The 23,218-nt window shown below is 49.4% G+C and overlaps 1 protein-coding gene across 2 annotated transcripts in view; it reads right to left on the bottom strand.

The window, feature by feature from the left end:
- The window catches only part of VSTM2L (V-set and transmembrane domain containing 2 like), a 107,150-nt gene extending 104,555 nt beyond the window's left edge, over positions 1-2,595 (bottom strand). Inside the window, exon 1 of one of the 2 annotated variants that reach the window (XM_083507753.1) lies at positions 2,061-2,595. In XM_083507753.1, the coding sequence (XP_083363879.1) occupies positions 2,061-2,172 (112 nt within the window). In that variant the 5' untranslated portion in view covers positions 2,173-2,595. The remainder of the gene's footprint in view (positions 1-2,060) is intronic. The other variant, XM_083507752.1, reaches the window with a different exon arrangement.
- Between the last annotated feature and the right edge of the window lie 20,623 nt (positions 2,596-23,218).

Genomic DNA, 23,218 nt, shown 5'->3' with positions numbered 1-23,218 from the left:
GGTGCCTGATTTATTTCTCTTAAGGCACTCAGCTCATTTGCTGTTCCCAAAGAGGATGCCAGCCTCTTCCTTCTCCCTCAGCTTCTTTCCTGGATTTGTGCCCAAGCTCATCCTCACCTTAACCCCGGCTCCAAAAAGTCCTACACACTTTCTAGGAGGTCTTTGGACTTTAGCAAGCCTGTGAAGGAAGGGAGTTGTGCCATTCCAAAATCTCCAACCCCAGCTGGTGCTGACACCAGGGTGGGTGGAAGGATGCAGGATCTGACTGAGGATCCATGTAGTCCAGAGAGCCCTCCATCCAACAGCAACCCGCTAGATGCCTTCAAGGAAGCCCACAAGCTGGGTACAACACAGGACACTCCTGCCTCCTCCTCCTCTGCTATCTGAGAGGTTTAAGGAAGGCCATTGCGGTGGTGCCTGTTCAAGGCTATTGTCTGGAGACCCTCTATGCCTTCTCCTGCCACCACGCTGTTTGCAGTCAGCTAAGACCCTCAGGCTCCTGCCTTGATGAAGGAAGTTCAGGGTGCCCCCTTGGCAGTTTCTCTGGGACCAAACCACCCAGGAGGGCACCCAGGTGTTTGGGGTTTTTTTTAAGCATCCTGAGCAGCCAGGCTTTGCAAGGGGATGCTCAAACTCCACCTGAGTTCTTGGGTGTCTGTGTTGGAAAACTGGGCAGGTGCTAAGAGCATGAAAGAGCTACTCTGGGCAGGGGCATCCTCGGAGCTGTGGGACAGGGGCTCTCCTGGGATTCCAGGTAAGGGCGACATCCCAAGCCCTGTGTAGATACTCCTTCAGGGACTGAAAGTGGGACCTTCTGCTTTGGAATAAGGTGTTTCCCACCTTCCACAGGTGAGGCCCACCCTCTCCAACCTGCTGACTCCCTATGGACAGAAAGTATTTATCACAACATCATGGAATTGTAGAGTAGGAGAGAATCCAAAGGGTCGTCTAGTTCAACCCCCTGCAATGTGGACCAAGATCGTGGCCACAAGTGGGGCAGAGAGGAAGGAAGGACGCCCTACAGAGAAACTCCAGAAGTTAGAAATAATCTGTCTGTGCCTGTGTACATGTAGTGTGCGTGCCTCCCCTCATAGATTCGGTTTTGTGCACACATCCGGCCCAGATGTGAGGTTTCTGACTCTTCCAGATGCTTAACTGGGGGCTCTCTCTCTCCCCCCCCCAACAGCCACGCAGCCTCTCTTCCTCCCATACATCTCCTGCTCAGCTATGCCAAACTGGAGAGCGGTTTCCCTGGGGAGGGGTCTCCCAGTCTTCCTTCCAAACAAAGGGTGGGATTTCGAGGAAAGACACCCCCCCCCACACACACACCGCATAAAAAAAGTTCTCTTCCTAACTTGCGCATATCCTGCCTCCCGTACCGAATCGCCAGGACTGATTCTGCCTCCCTTCGTGGACAGAAAAGAGGTTGCCTCGACCTCCCCCGCGCCGCCAGCCCTGCCCTCACAAACGCTTTGCCGCTTACAAACAACCAAGTCCGGGTCTCTCTCTCTCTCTCTCTCTCTCTCTCTCTCTCTCTCTCTCTCTCTCTCTCTCCACCCCAATCAACGCCCCGCAAACTGGCAAAAATTATATCGCCTCCACTTCCCAATCCACAACCGGAGGACTCGCAGTTTCCATCCCGAGCAGTTAAAAATGGGTGAGGGGGGGGACGCGTTGGTCGTAGACAGCAATAGGAGAAGAACCACATTCTGCTTCGCGGTCCCAATTTGGGCAGAGGCACGATTCTGCCCGGACGCCAGGGGGTGCCCGTTGCCACCGCTCCCGGAGAAACCCTATTCGGACTCTGCGCCAACGCTCCGGACTTGCCCCCCCCCCCGCAGCAACTAACACGGGGTAACTAACACGCCACCCATGAAAAATGGGGGGGGGGAGATACGACTTTGTGCCCTACAAAGCTGGGTGTGGGTGGGTGTTTAAAGGGGGGTTACAAAGCGGACTATGCGGAGCGAAAGGATATTGAGCAGTTGATCATTTGGTGCGGGGGCACCCATAGGACCCACCCCACCCTGCGGCTCAGCACCCCCGCTCGGTCCACTCACCGTTGCCCGAGATCTGGTTCTCCCACTGCGGGGGCCGCGAGGAGGCTCCGAGCTGCAGGTAGAGTCCCACGGAGTGGCAAAGGGCCAGGGTCAGGCCGAAGGCGCCCCCCATCTTCGTCGTCGTCCTCCTCCTCCTCCCGTCCGTCCGCCCGCCGCCCGTCTCACATCAGGGAGGGCCAGAAGCAGCCGGCGGCCCCCGCCCGATCCGTCGCCCCCGCCGCTGCTCCGGGTGGTGCTGAAGCCGCGGAGAAAGATGCTGAGCCGCCGCTGCCTCGCCTCGCCCCGTCCCGCTCGCCTCCTCCTCCTCCTCCTCCTCCTCCTCTTCCTTCTCCTCCTCAGCTCCGCTCTGCCAGCCGAAGACTGCGGGACTCTTCCCTACGGCGGAGGGCGCCACAGTGCAGCGGCTGCCGCGCGCCTCGCTCGCTCGCTCTGCCGTCCGGCGGAGGGATCCGGCCGAGGGCTTGATTGATCGGCAAAGTTTCTCCAAGGGGATCGGTTTTAAAGCCGCGGCGGCGCGTCCCTGGCCTGCCGGGGGGGGGGATGAGGGGGGAGAGACAGGCACCGTCTTGCAAAATTGGAAGTGGATGAGACCCGCAGCTCCCCAGAACAGGCGGCGGTTTTCTCCGCCTTCTGTTCTGCTTGGGGGGCAGTAAAGATGCTTGACTTTTGAAAAATAAAAGGGGGGCACCTAACATGAGGGTGTGCACGTCTCGTGTATTTAAACCCGTGAAATTTAGTTCGGCAGGGATTCTACTGTTGCCTCCCCCACCCACTTCACTACCTAAAAAGTGGACGGGGGGGGGGGTTCACATTTTCTTCTGGTGACAGGGCTGGGGGGGGGTCTGTTCAAGCCCACCTAAGAGCCCAGTCCTTATCCCCTTCGCTCCATCTCGCCCGCCTCAATGCTTTCCAGGACATGCATCGGCGTGGAGGATTGACCTGACATTGGTAGACAGGAGGCGAAGTGGGAAGGGGGAGCAGCTGAATGCCCCCCCTCGCCCTCCCCAGCTGCCTACAAGAATCAGACTCTGTGGTGCTGTATCTCTTCGAGACACGCCCGGGAAGTGGATTAGATCTCTCCTGCTTTATTTATCACCATATATAATTTATGGTGTTATTTTTAACAGGAACGCGCCTGCCTGCCTTGAGAACAAAGCGCATTTCTTTGCAAGCTCGTGCATTCCTGAGCTTGGAGACGGGGACTCATCCTGTTCCCTGTTCCCTAACAATTGGGAAATGCTCTGCACCGTTGCTCGCAAGGGGACCTGGCCTTGTCGCTTGACGGCACCCCGAGGTCAGGAGCTGGCCCGGAGCACATGGCGGTGCAGCTGCAAACCGCTTCAGCACCGGCCCGCGGACAGCTCCCGCAGCGCCAGAGGCCAAGGACGGGGGCTTTCAGCACCGTGTCTGTGGACAGCGCTCGATTGGCTTCAGCACCTGAGCGGAGGGAGCAAGATTGGAATTCCTTTCCAGCAAGATTGGAATCCTTATTCTTTGGTGCTCAGAGCTTCAAAGCATATGCCAACTATTTATGAACACATGAAACACAATAGTGGCACTGAAGCACACCAGACTTGCTTAAGGCCACATATTCTGATACACCGCTGCTCCGAGCAAGATTGGAATTCCTTTCCAGATTTGGGTCAACTTTAGGGTCTATTCAGGGACGAGGGTGGCGCTGTGGGTTAAACCACAGAGCCTAGGACTTGCCGATCAGAAGGTCGGCGGTTCAAATCCCCGCAACGGGGTAAGCTCCCGTTGCTCGGTCCCTGCTCCTGCCAACCTAGCAGTCCGAAAGCACCTCAAAGTTCAAGTAGATAAATAGGTACCGCTCCGGCGGGAAGGTAAACGGCATTTCCGTGAGCGGCCCTGGTTCACCAGAAATGGCTTAGTCATGCTGGCCACATGACCCGGAAGCTGTACGCCACCTCCCTCGACCAATAAAGCGAGATGAGCGCCGCAACCCCAGAGTCGGCCACGACTAGACCTAATGGTCAGGGGTCCCTTTACCTTTAGGGTCTATTCAAGCTGTCAGGCTGATGGACTAAGCAGGCCCCTGGGAAGAGGGCAGCAGAGGTCTGTCACTACGTGTTCAGTTCTTAAGCCACTCTGGGACTGTTGTTGTTGTTGTTGATGATGATGATGATGTATTTATTGTGTTTACATTCCACCCTTTTCTCCAAAGAGGTGTACATGGTTCTCTCCTCTTCCTTATTTAATCGCCACAACGACCCTGTGAGGTAGGTTAGGGAGAGAGGCAGTGACTGGCCCAAGGACCCAGTAAGCTTCATGGCGGTCAAGTGGGGTATTTGAACCCTCGTCCTAGTCTGAAACCCTAACCACTACACCACACTGGCTCTTAGCCTAGCTACGGAAAGCCTCAGCCCTTACTTGGTCCTCAGGTGACAAGGTCAATGCAAAAGTTAAGTTCTCCCTGTAACTATGTGAATAATCAGTCTTTCCTGGTGCGGTCATGACACAGCACTGCAGTTACTCAACCCAATTCCTTAAAGTTTTCTAGAATGCAGTAAGATAGACGACCTCTGCACAGTGCCAGATTTGTGGGAATGAGTCAATATTGGGACAATGTCACTGTGTTCACACTGACCAAGTAGATCAGGAAAATTCTGAAGACTCTCTCTATGCTTCACCACAATAACAGGTGGAGAAAACCTTCATTGGAGGTTTTTAAAGAGGTTGGATGGCTGTCTTTCAGGGATTCTTTAGCTGTGATTCCTGCATTGCATGGGGTTGGGCTAGATGACCCTTGACATCCCTTCCACCCCTTCAATTCTATTATTCCATTAACAATGGGCAAATAAAGTGCTGGAGAAGGGCTGCAGCTCAGGAGCAGCACAGGATCACATGTGATTGCATGCAAAAGGACTCCAGAATCCTCAGGTAAGAGTCTGCAGAGAACCTCACCAAGTCCTCTTTGAGAAGGAAAATGTGTCAACAGCCCCCTAAGCTTTGAGAGATGAGGCATCTGAAATCCCTCCTACGCTGGCTCACCAGTCCACAAAGGTTATCTGTTTTTCTAGAGATCCCCAGCTGAAGTGGCCACAGACACAAAGTGAGGCAGCCCCAGGCTACACCACAGTGTGCAGCCCCAGTCCAGAGCATCTTCACCTTCCCATGCATGTCCCTCAGCTAGGGAAGGGAAGGGCAACGTGCCAACAGTAAGCTGGGCATCAGCTGTGCTTGGGATATCATAGAATCATAGAATCATAAAGTTGGAAGAGACCACAAGGGCCATCGAGTCCAACCCCCTGCCAAGCAGGAAACACCATCAGAGCACTCCTGACATAGAATCATAGAATCATATATACAGACATCTGTCCTTGGTCAGAGCACAGTTGCTCCAGGTAGAGCTACCCCAGGTCACCTTCCTTGTATCTCCTTTATGCATCAACCTGGCCCTCTGCTTGCCACCTCTGCTGCCCTGATTGACTATTCAAAGCTCTCCTTGATGGTGATGAGCCCACAGGGCCCACAAGAATAGCTATGTTTGATCAGGCCAGCACTTCCTTTGCACAGTGGCCAACCAGATGCCCATAGGAAGCCTGCAAACACCCTCCTGTCCTGAGGTTTCCAGCAACTCCAATTCAGAAGTGAAGCTCCAGCAGGCTGACTTTGACCACAAGGGCACACCCTTCCATTGTCTCCTGTGACAGATGGGTGTCAACTAACTGAAGGTAGACAGAACATAGTGATCGTGGTTAGTAGTCACTTGCAACTCATTAATTTGTATAATTCTCTTTTAAAGCCATCCAAGTTGGTGGCCATCACTGCCTCCCCAGGGAGCAAATTCCATAGTTTAACTGTGCTATGCATGGCTTTCTTTTATCAGTCGTAAATCTTCCAACAGTCACTGGAGGTCCATGAGTTCTAATGTTATGAGAGAGGAGGAAAAACTTCTATCTATTCACTTTCTCCATGTCTTGAATAACTTAAAAAACTTCTCTTACTTGCCTTTTCTCTAAGCTAAAAATCGCCAAATACTACAACACTTCTTCATGGGGGAATCATTCTATCCCCTTGATCATTTTGGTGTCCCTTTTCTGAACCTTTTAAAATTGTACCTTTTTAAACCAAAGATTTGTTTAATGTAATTATGTCATCAACAGCTTTATTTTCAATTCCTTCCCTAAGAATCCCCCCCTTTTTTTTACAGCTGCCTCACAGTGGGTCATCTTCACTGAGCTTCTACTATGACCTCCAGGTCTTGTTCTTGGTCCAACCCTGCCAGTTCAGACCCCAGGAGTGTCTATGTGAAATTAAGACCTTTCCCCCCAACATGCATCACTTTACACTTGTTTACATTGAATTGCATTCACCATTTTACTGTCCACTCATTCAGTTTGAAGAAGTCCTTTTGGAGCACTTCACAACCCCTTTTTGCTGTAACAATTCAGTGCCCCCAGCAGACTTGGCTCCTTATCTCTGCAGCCTCCTTATCCCCCTTTAGCACACCGTTGACGCCCTTGCCATCCAAACTAACATGATCTCCCACTTCATCCGTGAAGATGTGGCTCTCTAATGAAAATATGAAAAACATCACCTTGCCAACAAAGGTCCGTATAGTTAAAGCTGTGGTTTTCCCAGTAGTGATGTATGGAAGTGAGAGCTGGATCATAAAGAAGGCTGATCACCGAAGAATTGATGCTTTTGAATTATGGTGCTGGAGGAGACTCTTGAGAGTCCCATGGACTGCAAGAAGATCAAACCTCTCCATTCTGAAGGAAATCAGCCCTGAGTGCTCACTGGAAGGACAGATCCTGAAGCTGAGGCTCCAAGACTTTGGCCACCTCATGAGAAGAGAAGACTCCCTGGAAAAGACCCTGATGTTGGGAAAGATGGAGGGCACAAGGAGAAGGGGGTGACAGAGGACGAGATGGTTGGACAGTGTTCTTGAAGCTACCAGCATGAGTTTGACCAAACTGTGGGAGGCAGTGGAAGACAGGAGGGCCTGGCGTGCTCTGGTCCATGGGGTCACGAAGAGTCGGACACAACTAAATGACTAAACAACAACAAGAAGAATGGAAATATGAAGATGCCCAGCTCTGTAATACTGGCCTCCCAGCTACTGGGACTGGGGAGCATACACGGGGCATCTCTAAGTCTGACACCTGAAAGACTTTAGATTGGAGCTCCCTTTAGATTGGAACCAAGGCAAACATCTTGAGGATGCAAACCATGTACTTTATCTGTGTGCTCCCACTTCACTCTGGACCCTCCAATCCCACGTGAGGCAAGGATTGCATCTGACATTTGCGGCCCCAGCCTCCCTTTCCTTTTTCCTTTTTGAATACATTTTATTCAGGCCTTTTTCTTGTCACATCTGCCTCTCAGCATCTGGATTCCAGAGAAGATCTTGGTTATTTGCCCTTTTTTAATTTAGAAAAAGGAGACATGGGATTAATGATCAGCTGCCTTGCATTTCAATGTTGGTTTTCTCCATGCCCGAGAGGAGTGCCATTTCCCGCCATAGGGAAAAGTCCCCCCTGATTTCCCTCATAGCCTGTCAGTAGTAACTGCTCTAAGATTTGTTCTTTTAATCCAGAATCAATAGCAAATTTCATTTAAAAATAAATTAAAGCCGGCATTGGAAATCATTCACCATGTGGGTTGGGGCTATATGTGGAACCGTCTAAATGGCTCCCTTTGGCTCATCCATCACTGCCACAAGCGGGGGGGGGGGGGAGTGTGTGTAAGAGAGAACTCGGCAACAGCACTGATTCATGGGAAGCCTATTTAAATGTATCAGCTCTTAACAATGAGTAGAGCAAGGTGTGCGAGAGAGACCTTTTAACATGCACTAAAAGGAGCTTATCAAGGAAAGGTGGCCAGTGGCAGAAAAGGGGCCTCTGTCTAGATGGCAGCAGTGACTCCTCCTCTGATGCAAGGCATCATTTCCCAATCCTGCCTTGCGGGGAGGAGAGGGCTGCTGCTCTGCAAGTCCAGTCGAGCAGGTGGGACCCAGCTTACTGGAGGCCCTGTTGGTGATGGGTGAACTATCACTATCTCAGCTAAACTTTGGTTCCTTCTTTCCAAAGTCCCCTGGAGAATTTTTTGGGGAACCGCAGGGTCTCAGCAACCCACAAACCTAGCTAAGAGTTCTCAGATGCTGGATGAGTTGACTGAAGAAGCAAAGTTGAAAAGGGGTAGGGGGGAAATGTACTTTTCATTCCTCTGTCCATCTCTCTCTCTCTCTCTCTCTCTCTCTCTCTCTCTCTCTCTCTCTCTCTCTCACACACACACACACACACACACACACACCACATTCCTTGTCAATTCCTGGGACTAAATTCTGCGTACAATAAACAGAATTGGGTCTGCCATTGACACCACAATGCTCCCAGCTCAAAGCATATACAAACCTCTGTGTGCTTCTATATTTAAAGGTAAAGGGACCCCGACCGTTAGTTCCAATCGTGGCTGACTCTGGGGTCGCGGCGCTCATCTCGCTTTATTGGCTGAGGGAGCCGGCATACAGCTTCCGGGTCATGTGGCCAGCAGGACTTAGCTGCTTCTGGTGAACCAGAGCAGCGCATGGAAATGCTGTTTACCTTCCAGCCAGAGCGGTACCTATTTATCTACTTGCACTTTGACGTGCTTTCAAACTGCTAGGTTGGCAGGAGCAGGGACCAAGCAATGGGAGCTCACCCCGTCGCAGGGATTCGAACCGCAACCTTCTGGTCGGCAAGTCCTAGGCTCTGTGGTTTAACCCACAGCGCCACCCGCATCCCTGCTTCTATATTTACTTACAGTAAAATCCTTTGACTCTTTCCCTATAAAGAGTGTTGTGAAACAGGGCAGTGTTCCTGTCTAAACTCTCTTTGGCATATTCTTCTCCCTGTTGCTCTCATGTGCCTTCAGTTCGACTGCAGACGTTGTGTACTTCTGTTCAAGGAGGGACTGGGGTCTGTTCAGCCTGGCACATCTCAGTGCCAAGACAAAAGTGGGTTTTTATCCACAAGATGTTGTTTGCAGATGTCACAGCCTTTACAGCACACTCTGGAGAAGCTATTCAGAGACTCACCAACCATTTTGCCTAAGCCTGCAGGGAAGACCTTGGGTCAAACCTTGGGTCATAACTTCACCAGCACTCCACACATCAGTATTGGTGACCACACGCTTGAGGTGGTAGACAATTTTACCTGGACTCCACCATAACTGTTGGGATGTGATTGGATGCTAGGAGAGGATATATTTGCCTAAGCTCAGACTTGCAGGTGTTCTCACATTGCTGGCCTGGTGGAGAAGATCAGAAAGAGAGTGTGCCCAGGCAAAGAGGAGAACATATAGCTATGCTCTCTTCCTGTCAGGGCACAAGGGGAGTGTTTTCACAGGGTTCCTTCTATCAAGTTTAGAGAAAAACTCTGTGAGCCTCAGCTCCTTCATGTGCCTATTGTGGGAATGTTCTGGAGTGCAGGAGAGGATATATCGACTAATTATATCCTTATCCAACTTGTGCTAACAAGTTCCCAAAATATCAGCAGAGTTTATAGACATTCCCCTTTAAGTTCGCAATGGTAACGTGTGCACAGGTTCGCTAGAACCTCTATAATAATTACTCTGGTAATTTCCTCTTTGTTCCCTCTTAAAATACAAGACACAACACAGTCTTTATAAAAGTATAAAAGAGTTTACTCACGTTCTGTTCACAACATGATCCCAGAAGGCAGACAGGCTTAAAAAGTTACATACACTTAGAATCTATCTTGTTGCAAGATAGACCTTATCTCCTGTCTTGGCTGAGAGCCAAGAGGGCATCTTTAGATGCTTCCTCATCGAAGGAAAATGGCAGAGAGAGAGAGATGGCTGCCTGCCCTGTGCTTTTGTCATTACCTGCACAGGTGAGGCCACACCCACCTCTGGTCACATACGGAGGAAGTCCGTCCCCAGAAAGTTTACCTGCTTGCTGGACAGACATCCCTCCCCATGTTCTAACATGTACACTCTAGGAATGTTGTCATTGACTGCTCCTGTGTTTACATCCCACACCTATCTGGCAAGAATTGTTGGGTGAATTTAATATCCCACGCTAACCAGCAACCTTTCCACTGATGCTGAGCTGGACAAGCATATTGTCCAGGCATCTACAGCAATGGCTCAAAAGGGCATTGGAGGATTTGATGCTAACGACCCACACCAAGATGAAGGTCTACCAGGATTGTGTGTTGAACACACTGTTTTATGGAAGTGAGTCATGGGCAACCTCAGGAGGAATGCCTAAATGCCTTCCATATGCACTGTGTCAGGAAGATTTTGGGCATGACATGGCAGGACAGAGTCTCAAAGAAAAATGTGCTCTTCCAAGTCCAAATTCCCAGCATGTTTGCACCAGGCCAACTGGCAGACTAACTCTGTGTTACAAAGTTGTCTGCAAATGAGACATGAAGGCTGGCAACATCAACCTCTTGTGGTTGTTTAGTCGTTTAGTCATGTCCGCCTCTTTGTGACCCCATGGACCAGAGCACGCCAGGCACTTCTGTCTTCCACTGTCTCCCGTAGTTTGGTCAAACTCATGCTGGTAGCTTGGAGAACACTGTCCAACCATCTCGTCCTCTGTCGTCCCCTTCTCCTTGTGCCCTCCATCTTTCCCAACATCAGGGTCTTTCCCAGGAAGTCTTCTCTTCTCATGAGGTGGCCAAAGTCTTGGAGCCTCAGCTTCAGGATCTGTCCTTCCAGGGAGAACTCAGGGCTGATTTCCTTCAGAATGGAGAGGTTGGGTCTTCTTGCAGTCCATGGGACTCTCAAGAGTCTCCTCCAGCACCAGAATTCAAAAGCATCCTTTCTTTGGCGATTAGCCTTTTTTATGGTCCAGCTCTCACTTCCATACATCACTCCTGGGAAAACCAGAGCTTTAACTATACAGACCTTTGCAGGCAAGGTGATGTCTCTGCTTTTTAAGATGCTGTCTAGGTTTGTCATTGCTTTTCTCTGGAGCAGGAACCAGCAAGCCACTCCATTATCCCTGCCAAGTAAACTCCATGGACAAAGACCACCGGCATATAAAACATCAACCTCACTGTGTAGGAATTCCTTGCAGATGACCACAATGCCTAGAAACAGGTAGGTAGGTTGTGGCATCATAGCAGTGACCAGAGGATAAATGACCACGATCACAGAGATAAGGAACAGCCGGGTGCCTGGATGCCTTCTTCTGCCCCAGCTGCAATAAAACATGTCTCTCCTTTATCGGTCTCTACAACCATAGCAGGTGCTGTAACTCTCCACTGGCGTGACTTTACCCCCGATGGCATTGCCTCTCAAGGCAGACAGATACCAACAAATTTATAAAATGCTCAATGTAAGAGCTCTCTGCTTAGAATATCTTGCTGTTTTTTTAAATTATCGGAAGCTGTGGGGTGAGGGGTCTGGGATCAGATCAGAATTCAGGGGAGGGGTGGTCAACTCCCCCTCCCTCTCCCCCTCCTGATTAAGATTGTCCCCTGACCTCAGTTTATGCATATGATTGTTCTGAAAAATAAACATGTCTGCAATTAAAGCAATATGTGCTGTTAAGTAAACATTATAAATAATTTAATTTTGATTGTGTGGAACGTTGTAGCAATGTCTGTAAAAAGCAATGCAATAAAAGTCACGCTCTGTTTTAAAAAAGAAAAGCAAAAACGTTTGCTCCAGGTGTGTTGACAGGACCCACCTGAATGTGTCAGGAGTTCTCCCCCCCTCCCCATTTTATTTGAAAGATTTTTGCATACAATATTAATTGCATTCATTCATAACAATTTCAATATTTATATAGGGGTTCTTGCCACCTCTGACTTCCCTCAATTCCTTCCCCAGTTTCTATCTTTTGTCTCTTATCTTTTCTGTGACTAAATACTTTAATCCAATCTTTTAAATCTCCTTTTTCCATACATTTTATTACAAATGCTAATCTAACCCTGCTAACGTTTTTAAATGTTTGCAGTGCTCTTCCATGTAATCTATAAAATTAATCCATCCATTAAAAAATTTAAAATCTTGGTGTCTAATCTTCCCAGTCAATTTCGCCATTTGTGCAAAGTCCATCAATTTCGATATCCATTCTTCTTTCGATAGGGTTCTCTTTTCCTTCCAGCCCTGGGCATATATCATTCTTACTACTGTCGTCACATACATAACCAGGACCAAATTTCAGGAGTTCTTATTCCCCCACCCTCAGTTTGTGGTTGTGGAGTCCTGTACCACCAGCAAAGCAGCAGAACAAGCAGGTAAGGAGAGAAACAAGAAAGGTGTGCAGCTTGATGGAATCTCTCTTCACCTGCTGGTATTTCTTTTGATTAGAAAACCCAGATGGCTAGAAAGTTTTGATTTAGTTTTTGTCTATTGTTATTTTGACTTTCCGAAAGTCTTAAATTATTGCTGTTCTTTTTCCTTTTTGATAATTCTGTCTTTTTCGTAAATTGCTTTGAGGTGGGTGGGTTTTTGTTTTGTTTACAAGCAAGCAAGCGGTGTATAAATTTTATGAAATAAATAAATCAAAAGTCAACAAGAGCTCCTTGGAGAGTAGGGGGTTAACAAGGCCTCCCTCCCTCCCTTTATGCAAAGCAGCAGAATTGCATCTGGTTTTGGGAAGATCACACTTGCACAGAAGCTCATTAACCACTCTGAGCTGGGGGGGGGGGACTTTGAGGGGATGGGAGGCTTTTGATTCGTGCAACAGCTGAGCATCGGGAGAGGGCCAACTCTGTATAACAAGGCAGAGATAATTGCAAGCTTTGGTACCGTCTCCAGGTTCACAGCACAGAGCTGGATGCGTTTAGGAGAGATCGCTTTTCTGGGTGTAGATCCTGGCACGTGCACAGCTGAAAGTTGGAAATCCCAGGAGCTGGACGCATAGCTGTCAGCTTTTCCCTTTCCTTGCGAGGAAACCTATTCGGAACAAGGGAATTTCCCTTAAAAAGGGGGAAACGTTGACAGCTATGAGCTGGAGAGAAGAGTTAAGGTGGAGGAGAGCAGGTTGGGGGCTGAGCACAGGACTGGATCCTCTGAGGGAGGACTGGGATAAGGAAAACAGCAGAGAATGGAGCTGGCCCAGGACAACAGACCCTTCCAGTCAGGGCCGTCTTTCCCATAGGGCTTAGTGGTGCGTTGCGCCAGGGCGCCGGCCTCTCGGGGCGCCCCAGAAAGTGGGGGAGCTTTGCAGCTTTTCCGGCGGCCTCCCCTTTTCCTGCCTGCCCGCCAGTTGCACCCCGCCAACCATAAGGCTGGTGGGCATGCAGCTTCCCTCCCAAGCCTGCCAAGCCTCTGTGGGGATCGCTCTCCTCATGAGGAGGCTTGGGAGGGGCGCAACTTCACTCCCAAGCCTCCGCGGGGATCGCCCTCCTGCAGCGGCATGGGGGAGAGTTGCGCCCCCCCCCCAGATGACTGGCAGTGTACAGCTAAGGCTACCCCAACACTATCCATTGTAATTTGGTGGCGTTGGGCGGCTATTTGCACCCTGGCGCCATCTGCTTCCCTGCTTCCAGTGTCCCTGTTTTCAGGGGACAGTCCCTGATTTAGAGAATCCATCCCGCTTTCTGATTTGATCCCTGAACGTCCCAGTTTTCCTTAGATGTCCCAATTTCATCAGAGAAATATTGGAGGGTATGGAGTTATGTGAGCCAAGGAGACAAGTAGCTATTCAACCTTGAGAAGAAATCTGAAGGCAGCCCTTATAGGGAAATTTTTAAAATGCTCAATGTTTTATTATGTTTTCGTATACCGTATTTACTCGAATGTAATGTGCACTGTTTTTCACCAAACTACGTTGCAAAAATTAGGGTGCACATTAGATTTGATGGCGCGTTGACCTTAGCCAGCAGATACTTTTTTGGTTTCAAGGCTTTGAAAATTGAGGTGCGCATTAGATTTGATGGTGTATTAGATTAGATTAGTAAATATGTTATGATGGAAGCTGCCCAGAGAGGCTGGGGCAATCCAGTCAAATGGGTGCGGTATAACAACAACAACAACAACAACAACAACAACAACAACAACAACAACAACAACAAAGTGGTACCTCGGGTTACAGACGCTTCAGGTTACAGACTCCACTAACCCACAAATAGTACCTCGGGTTAAGAACTTTGCTTCAGGATGAGAACAGAAATTGTGCAGCGGCAGCAGGAGACCCCATTAGCTAAAGTGGTACCTCAGGTTAACAATGGACCTCCAGAACGAATTAAGTTCTTAACCCGAGGTACCACTGTAATAATAATGGAATAAGATGCCTCCTATTTTCATCAGAGAAATGTTGGAGAGTATGGAACAACTGTGGATGGGGTGGGCAGCAGGGTCACCAAGGGATTAACACAAGAGGGGAAGACTGGGGGAGGTCTTCAGGCTATAAAAAGGAAGGGCTTGCAGGGAGGGGGAGAGAAAAGGACAGGCGCCAGAGGAGGAAGAGGGGTGGCCATCAAGTGAAGAAGTGGGACTCCCAGAGGAGGAAGGCAAGAGGGCACTCCCAACGCCAGCAGAAGGCCCAAGCCAGGAACCAGAGATGGTGGAAGGGCCATGGGAGACCCTGCTTCACAGGTGGGGGGCAGACCAAGGAAGGAGATGGCTCCACAGTGAGTGGCGTTTGGTGCCCCTTCATCTAGAGAAGGTGTGGGGAAGCTCTGGCACTCCAAAGGCTGCTGAGTGACAGCGCCCATCAGCCAGGCAGGGTTGGGAGAGACTCCTTCCTGAACTCCTGGAGAGGCATTGCTTCCGGTCAGTGTAGAGAATACTGAGCTAGATGAACCAATGACCTAAATCAGTATATAAAGATTGTCTCTTGCCCATGTACATGGTCATCGTGTTGCCTAGACATTGCTGACGTTCTCTTGCAACACAGGGGTTGGTTTTGCTAACTCCGTATAAGGCATCTTCCTATGTGCCCATGTGCTTTTCCTTGGCGCCCTGTGGCTGGAGCAGGTGGCTCTCCCAGACCTGCAAGGGGGGGGGGAGCAGAGGGTGGAGCCTGGCAAGGACTTGAGGCGGCTGAGTTGCGTTGCCTCATCATTCTTTTATTTCTCTGTATAAATAATTTACTTTCCAGCGAGAGAGAGAGAGAGGAGAAGGCCTTCCAAGCCCGGCCCACTCCTATAAACCACCCAAATGTAGAAAACACAGGCATCGGATTTGCATAGATTATTGCTCCGCGCTGGTACAGAGTAGGTGGCGAAGCCTTCAAATCTCGTATTAGAGACTATTAAGCTTTGATTTTATTGTATCCTCTTATGAAGGGGAACTCGGCAAAGCGGTGATTTGCGATGTGCTTCTCGCACTTTGCAGGGAGGGGGGACACGAATTCTTCTCCCTCAATATGTTGCGTGCATAATGTATGCAAACAGCCTTGCCTAATGCAGCATTTATGGGTTCTCACCATTTATATTTCATGGCCCTCACTCTTGCATTTTACTTTCCCCTATTAACAGAGAGAGATTAGACCACTTAACCAGCAAATCAGGGAGAGCAATGAATGCATTTTTAATAGCGATAAATGTGCATCCCACCCCAAAATAGGGAAACGGGGAAGAAATACATTTAGGGATTTAATCTGACCTTTCGTGTATATATAAAAAAGTCAGCCTCCTTCAAGCTCAGTGAGCAGTTGCGGCATCAACGAAGTCAAGAACCGACAAGTCCAGGGAGATCTTGCAGCCCAACCTCCCTCCTCACCGGCCGAGGAAATTAAGGCAGGAGATTGCTGTGTCCAGCCAAACAGAATGTATAAATTGGATTCATATAAGCTGAAATAATGTGCAAGGCAAGGTTTGCTTGCTGGCGCCTTAACTTCCTCTTGCAATCCTTGACTCTCCAATAATTTGCAAACCGCCCTTTGCTTTGGATGGTTTATGCCTCCTCCTTCCATCCCAGAGTAAAAGGGCCACACAAGGCCACGAGGTCTGGGTCTGGGTCTAGAGGGAATTCCCCAGGCATTCCAACTTGGGGGTTCCATGGCAGAAGTGGCAGAAGAGGGGTGGGCTATAAACTGGGCTTTCCCCCCCAGCTGGAACTCAGTTCTGGCACCCCTCAGTTGGGTCCCAGCCCTTCTCAAGGGGGCACCGTGGCCTTTCTAAGAGAATGAGGGAGGGGTTCAGGGTGAATTTTTCCTTAAAAAAATAGCACTGGCTGTAGAAATCCATGAAAATTAAGAAATTGGAGGGCAGGATAGCCAAAGCATGTTAGCTGGGACCAGCTAAGTGGAACCTAGAAACCACGGGGGAGGAAGTTCACAAGGACAGCAAAAATGGGGAAGGGCCACAAAAACAACTATCTTATTTGGCTGAATTTTGAATAAAATTTCTTCAGGGTCTCTGCAAAGAAGAGCAATTAGCCCTCATGTAGCACGCCATGTGGTGCAGTGGTTAGAGTGTCAGACCAGGACCTGGAAGAGCTGTTGTTGTTGTTGTTGAGTCGTTTAGTCGTGTCCGACTCTTCGTGACCCCCTGGACCAGAGCACGCCAGGCACTCCTGTCTTCCACTGCCTCCTGCAGTTTGGTCAAACTCATGCTGGTAGCTTCGAGAACACTGTCCAGCCATCTCGTCCTCTGTCGTCCCCTTCTCCTTGTACCTGGGAGAGACCTGGGTTCAAATCCCCACTCAGCCAGGAAGCTCACTGGATGACCTTTTAGGTCAGCCACTCACTCTCAGCCTAACCTACCTCACAGGGTTGTTGTGAGGATAAATAGGAACTGCACACCACCTTGAGCTCTGTGGAGGAAAGGTGGAATAGAAATGCAACAAACAAACAAACAACTGTGTGGGTCCCATGTTTTTTAACCTTCCATTGGGGTTTGGTGGTAGTAGAAGCGCCCAGTGGTCTTTCATGGCACCAGGCAGTTCCCTCCATATCCTTCAACCCCAAAAGAGACCACTCAGCTGCATCTGCCCACTGGGGCTCCCTCATTCATCTCTCTCTCTCTCTCTCTCTCTCTCTCTCTCTCTCTCTCTCTCTCTGCTAGACAGTAATTCATAAGTGATGCATTTTGCATCTGGCAGCAGGGAAGGGGGCAGCTGCAATTAGCCATAACTATTTCATTTTAGTCAAGCGTCCCATTATAATTTGCATTTCACCTTTTAATTGCATGGTGGAGAAGATGGGAGCCGGCTGCCTACCAGTTGCAATGAGAGAAATATGCCGGAGCTATAAAAAGCCAATGCCTGGAGAGACCAGCCCAGAGAACTTTATGGGGAGATTTTATTTACTGATGTAAAAGCTAATCCGGCTTCTGTGTCTGGGCTGCCTTTGTGTGTTGCTCTTTCCCTTTCAGCTGGGTGAGCACCTCTGCCTGGGCTCTGGATAAAGCCTGAGCCCCTGGGTCGGGGGGGGGGGGCAGAGACACAAGAACCAGAAGGTTCCACCAAGAAACAAAACCAACCAATTGCCAGTTCCCCCACCCAGATCACCCTGAGGAGGTCAGAACCCTGAGGGTGTCCCAAGCAGGGAACCAACACAATGCTCCAGCCAAGACTAGCCCAGGAAGATGCGCTTTTTTGAGGCAAAACAGAAAATGCTGTCTGTCCTCCCTCCTGCCACCATGAAAAGTGTTGGGGTGGGGGTGGGCAGGGTCAGAGGAGGAAACAGGGCCTGTATCTGCCTCTCCTCCCAACCAGCTGCCCTGAGGCGACTGCTTCCCGAAGCTTCCTGGGTGGTCCAGCCCGGACTTCATCAACGCTGATTGGAAGGCTGCAGCGACTGCTGTGCTTCACTCAGTCCTTCCGAGAGGGAGAGAAATCAATATGTGGCTGTTTGTTTTGCATGCAGCAAATATTTATTTGTTTCATTTCATTTACATTTCGCTTCTCATTGAAACATCCTGAAGCAATTTAACAGTAAATAGCAAGTGTACATTCCCAAATCAAATGGGATTCAGGACATTCTAGAACAAGACGTTTTTGGTTCATAGCTTTGCGATGGTCCCGGCTGCATCACCTGCCGATATAGTTATTTGCAACCTAGAAAGGCACAGACCCAGCAAACATCTCATTTCCTCCACATGGAAAAGAACCACTCAGCCGGCTGCGACAAAGACCAATCTCTGACCCTCTGACCCACAACTCTCCATGGCAGGTGATGGGCTAATCCGGTTGGAGGCAAAAGTTCTTCACGACACCCATAAAGAGTGGAGCTGAAAATGAGCAAAATCCACCCACCAAGCCTTCCCAAAGGAAACTGTTGGGTTGTACCCACTGCTAGTCCTACCCAGAGTAAACCTACTAGATGAGTGCCATTAATCTCAATGGGTCTGCTCCAGGGACGACTTGGTTGGTCATTATCCAGATTGGATTGGAGGGCAGCTCAGGGCCAATGCCCAATGAGTATCTTGGCCACAATCCAACACGGTCAGGCAATGCTCCTCTGCCAGTTGAGTCCCAAGTCTTCACACATCACTCTTGTGCCAAATCATTTGTGGCAAGGAGTATGAGAAATGCATGTGTGAATGTGATCCTTCCTGCTGCCGAAAGGTGAGAACAATTTGCGCACCATGTCACATCAGGACATGTAGCTCAACAATGTAGGGCAGCCTCCCCCAACATGGTGCCCTCCAGCTGGCAGCCCATCCACCTCAGTCAGCCTCAGCCAACGGGGGTTGTCACCCAACACAGCTGGAAGGCACCACAACTTCCACCGGGCAGTTCCAAAAGTGTGGCATTACTCAGTGAACATTGCAAGGCATGGTGGGCTTCACTGAAGTTGGCTACAATTTCTGACAAGGTGTTTGGCTTCAGCCCACAACCCTGGTCTGTCTTCCTTGTGGCAGAACGGTGTCAGATCAGGGATAGCCCTCCAGGTGTGGCTGAATTACAGCTGCAGGAGGGGAGAAGGCTCTTGAGGTCAAATCCTCCTTGTGGTGCTAACTAATGGTATTAGTTACTTGTAGCATTTCACAACAAATGAAAACTCAGCTGTGTGAGCCTCACTTGGTTCAAAGTGTTCATCAGCTACAAAATTTAAGCACCCTCCATCTTGTTCCCAATAGTGATCAGTCAAAGGTTCTGAGCAGGTTTGGTTAGGCTATCGTGATGCACAGACTTCTAAGGCACGTTGGTGATTAAAATCCCATTGAAATCAGTTGACCCACTGAGCTTGAAGGACAATGAACTTTCATTAGGATGGGCCAATAATGACTTTTTTTGCAAGCTTTCAGGAGCCCCTGATGTTCTCTGCTCTCTCTCACCAGTGGGCTAAAACTCAACGCGTGCTCAGAGTTCAGGACACGCCATTAGCCTGACAATGCTGCCCGCTTGTGTGGGCACCAGACCACTGCTGAATGAGCCATCTGGATCTCAGCATGAGGGTGCATGCAACAAGAAGCAATCTGCTCCAAGGGCAATCCTCACGCTGAGCCATCTCCACCCACAACATCTGGAGTTCCACACCACCACCAGCTGCCAGGAGAGGCCACCAAGAGTAGTCCTTACCAACTGCAGCTACAAAGGCTAAACAAGGGAACTCCCAGGAAGACGGCCGGCCAGGCATGTGGCAGCCCCTTTGTTTATCTGCGCCTTTAAAATGACAGTCCTGGATAAGGCCTCCCAGATTTTGCTGGTTTGCAGCTCCCATCAACCTTAAGCATCAGCTATGAAGATAAGAGAAGCCTGCAGGATCAGGCCAATGGCCCATTTAATCCAGCATCCTCTTCTCACGGGGCCAGCCAGATGCCTGTGTGAAACCTGCAATCAGGATTCGAACACAAGAGCAGCCCTCTCCCCTCCTGGGGTTTCCAGCAACTGGTATCGTTATAAGAATTTTAAGGTCTTAGATATATAATAAATGTTCATAAATGTACCAAGCAAACACGTACATAAATATATAAACCGCATGTCTGAAAACCCCACAGAAAAAAAGTCCTGAACAAATTGGCCTCAAATATTTCTCTGCAAGGTCAAAGTGGGAAACCTCCCCATTGTCTCTTTCCTCACAAATCCTGTCTTAAGGGCACATTTAAGATATGAATCATTACAAAAGACTGGCCAGGCTCCGCAGGGTATCCAGTCAAGTAAGCATTAACAGGTAACCTGCCAGACAGGAGATAAACAACAACAGGAGATAAACAACGCACTCAGATTTCTGCTGTAGACCGCCCTTTCTGTGATGTAGGTATGATGTGTCTGGGGGGTGGTCTTGAGCTACACCCCTTCTGTGATGTGGGTATGATGTTTCTGGGGGTAGTCTTGGACTCCAGGGTGGGCAATTTAAAATGTCTATATAAGGGCAGACACACCTAGGTTCTGGGTCCTCCTCCTTTCCTGCGTGTGAGGGGAGCACCCTCTTGCAATAGATCAATAAAGATCAGGCTTACTAGCTGCTTTGCTTCTCAAAATTCTCTGGTTGGCCTCTTTTATTTTCTCCTACCAATAGGGAACCTATGTAAGGACTCTATATGGGCTCTTGGATACCCCATAAGGGGAAAGGGGGCAGATTTTTGTTTCCAACAGTATCCAGAAGCATTGCTGCCTCCAACTGTGAAGGCACAGCACAGCCATCTATAACCTAATTCTCCTCCATGAATTTGTCAAATGGTCTTTTAAAGCCATCTAGGTCGGTGGCCATCATTGCCTCCTGAGGAAGCGAGTTCTGCAGTTTAACTGTGAGCTGCGTGAATAAGTTGCCACATTCAAGTTGCCTCTAAAAGTTGCCCCTAAGCTTGGGCTGCCACCGTTCCCACTTGCCTCCTGCCCTGGGTGGGTTTCTGTGTCAGGCTCTGCCTGCCTAGCAGCTGTGCCACGCAGAGGTAGCAGACGTATTAATGATCTATCTCTGGGATCCCGGTGCCGATGTTGCATAATTACATTTAAATGGCTGAAACCTGCTAAGAACTTTTATTGCATAATCAAATGTGCTTAAATCATGCTAGGTGGGAGCAGAGGAGGGCATAAATCGCGCACAAAGTTAGGAGCGTCTCCAGGTGGGGAGCAGGCCTGCTCCCCATCCATCTCCGTCTCCAGAAGATTTCTGCCTCCCCAGCCAGAGGGCAAATGGGCCCGTAAGTCATCCATGGAGGGTTGACTCGGAGGCTACGGCAGCCAGGCAGGCGGCTGCAGAGCTCAGCATCCTCTGCCCAGTGATGAAGACCTTCTGTCATCCCCTCCTATCATACGAGGGAATGGGATTCTGCAGAAGGGGAGGATTCTGTCCTCTTGGAAGCATGCAGGGGTTTCATTCACCCTGTGAAGAGGCAGAGGGCTTGTGCTTGCAGACAGTCCTGGGGGTTATATTCAGAGTGAATTCAGAATGACACTGATGCAGAAGGACAGGACACCCCCACACCCCCACACTTCCAGGAGCTTGTGCATTTGCAAGAACATAAGGAGAGTCTGCTGGAAACTGCAGACTATTGTTCTCCTTCCTAGCAGCTAGGGATGTGAGATGGGGGGAGGCCACCCCCATTTCTTCTATGGCACAGAGCAACTTCTTTGGTGTACAAATCTGTAGGCGCAGACCAACCCCCGACTCAAACTAGTTCGTTAAGAAAAACCCAAAACTCGGTTCAATGGGTGACTCTGGGTCATCTCTCTGCAGTAGCTTATCTTAAAGTTTTAAAGTGTCTATACACTTATCGCATTTATAAAATTTAAATTTATTGTTGTACATTGTTTTAATTGTTTGTTTTCCTTCTGGGACTGTACCCCCAAGTGTGTTTTATAAGCTGGTGTCTGACCATAATAAATTATCTATCTATCCATCTATCTATCTATCTTGACAAACCTAGACAGCATCTTGAAAAGCAGAGACATCACCTTGCCAACAAAGGCCCATACAGTTCAAGCTATGGTTTTCCCAGTAGTGATGTATGGAAGTGAGAGCTGGACCATCAAGAAGGCTGATCACTGAAGAATGGATGCTTTTGAATTATGGTGCTGGAGGAGACTCTTGAGAGTCCCATGGACTGCAAGAAGATCAAACACACCCATTCTTAAGGAAATCAGCCCCGAGTGCTCACTGGAAGGACAGATCCTGAAGCTGAGGCTCCAATTCTTTGGCCACCTCATGAGAAGAGAAGACTCCTTGGAAAAGACCCTGATGTTGGGAAAGATGGAGGGCACAAGGAGAAGGGGACGACAGAGGACGAGATGGTGGGACAGTGTTCTCAAGGCTACTAACATGAGTTTGACCAAACTGCGGGAGGCAGTGGAAGACAGGAGGGCCTGGCATGCTCTGGTCCAGGGGGTCATGAAGAGTCGGACACGACTAAACAACTAAACAACAACAACAATAGATCTATCTATCTATCTATCTATCTATCTATCTATCTATCATCACCTATCTATATCTATCTATCATCTTCTTTGGTTCTTCCAATCACATTGGAGCAGCAAGTGTGAGTTTTACCTTTGCACAGCAGGTTGCTTTCCTCACATGCAACCTGACACCCTTGCCTGTCCTGCAGACAAGCGAGAAGGATGCGTTGTCAGAGGCCAAGGTCCGATTCCAGCCCCAAAGGTGGGTGTGAAGTGAGACTGGCAAGGGGGGGTGGCCTGGGGAGAGACGGTGTGGCTGGGAAAGGGGTGAGGCCCCAGGAACAGCCCCAAGGGCCTGACGGAGAGGCCTGGAGCGCTGCATTTGGCCCCCAGGGCTTAAGCTTCCAAATCCTGACTTAACAAGACCCTCATGAGATGACAGTTCTGTGCTGGATGCCTTGAAGAACTGGTCTGGATGCTGAACCAGGTTTGTAGGGGAAGCGATACGAATTTTGCAGAAGTTATACAAGACAAATCCTGTTTGCCTCTTTTGGGTCCCCATCTGCTTTTCTAGGACAATAAATCCAGTCTCTGCTCCTCTTGCCCTGCTGTGTTGGGGTGTGTGAAATGATTAGATGAACCAGGGAACGAGCTGAGCTGGTTGGGAGGCCCAGGCATTTTTATTTATTTATTTATTATTTTTTACAAGACCTCTTTAGAGATGTCCACAGCCTTGGCTGATCATCTAAGGAGCAAAGATTGTCTCCCCAAGCCTCCTGCTTCCTCTCTGCAAGCCCAGAGTCTCCAGGGAGAGGTTTGGTGGCAGCGACAGCTTGAGGAACCTTATGCAAAGCAGCCTAAATGCCTTCCTAATGGGTTCTGGGAAAAGCTCAGTTTGGGCAATGCAAGCGCTCCGGTTTTGATGTCCCACCAGCTGCCGGGAGCTGGTGAGAGGGTCCCCCGTGGGGCAGCTTCACCGAGGTGCGTATCTGCTC

This window comes from Podarcis liolepis, assembly GCF_965112155.1.
Source record: "Podarcis liolepis genome assembly, chromosome: 6".
Taxonomy (NCBI): domain Eukaryota; kingdom Metazoa; phylum Chordata; class Lepidosauria; order Squamata; family Lacertidae; genus Podarcis; species Podarcis liolepis.
This window is presented reverse-complemented; position numbering and strand designations above follow the sequence as displayed.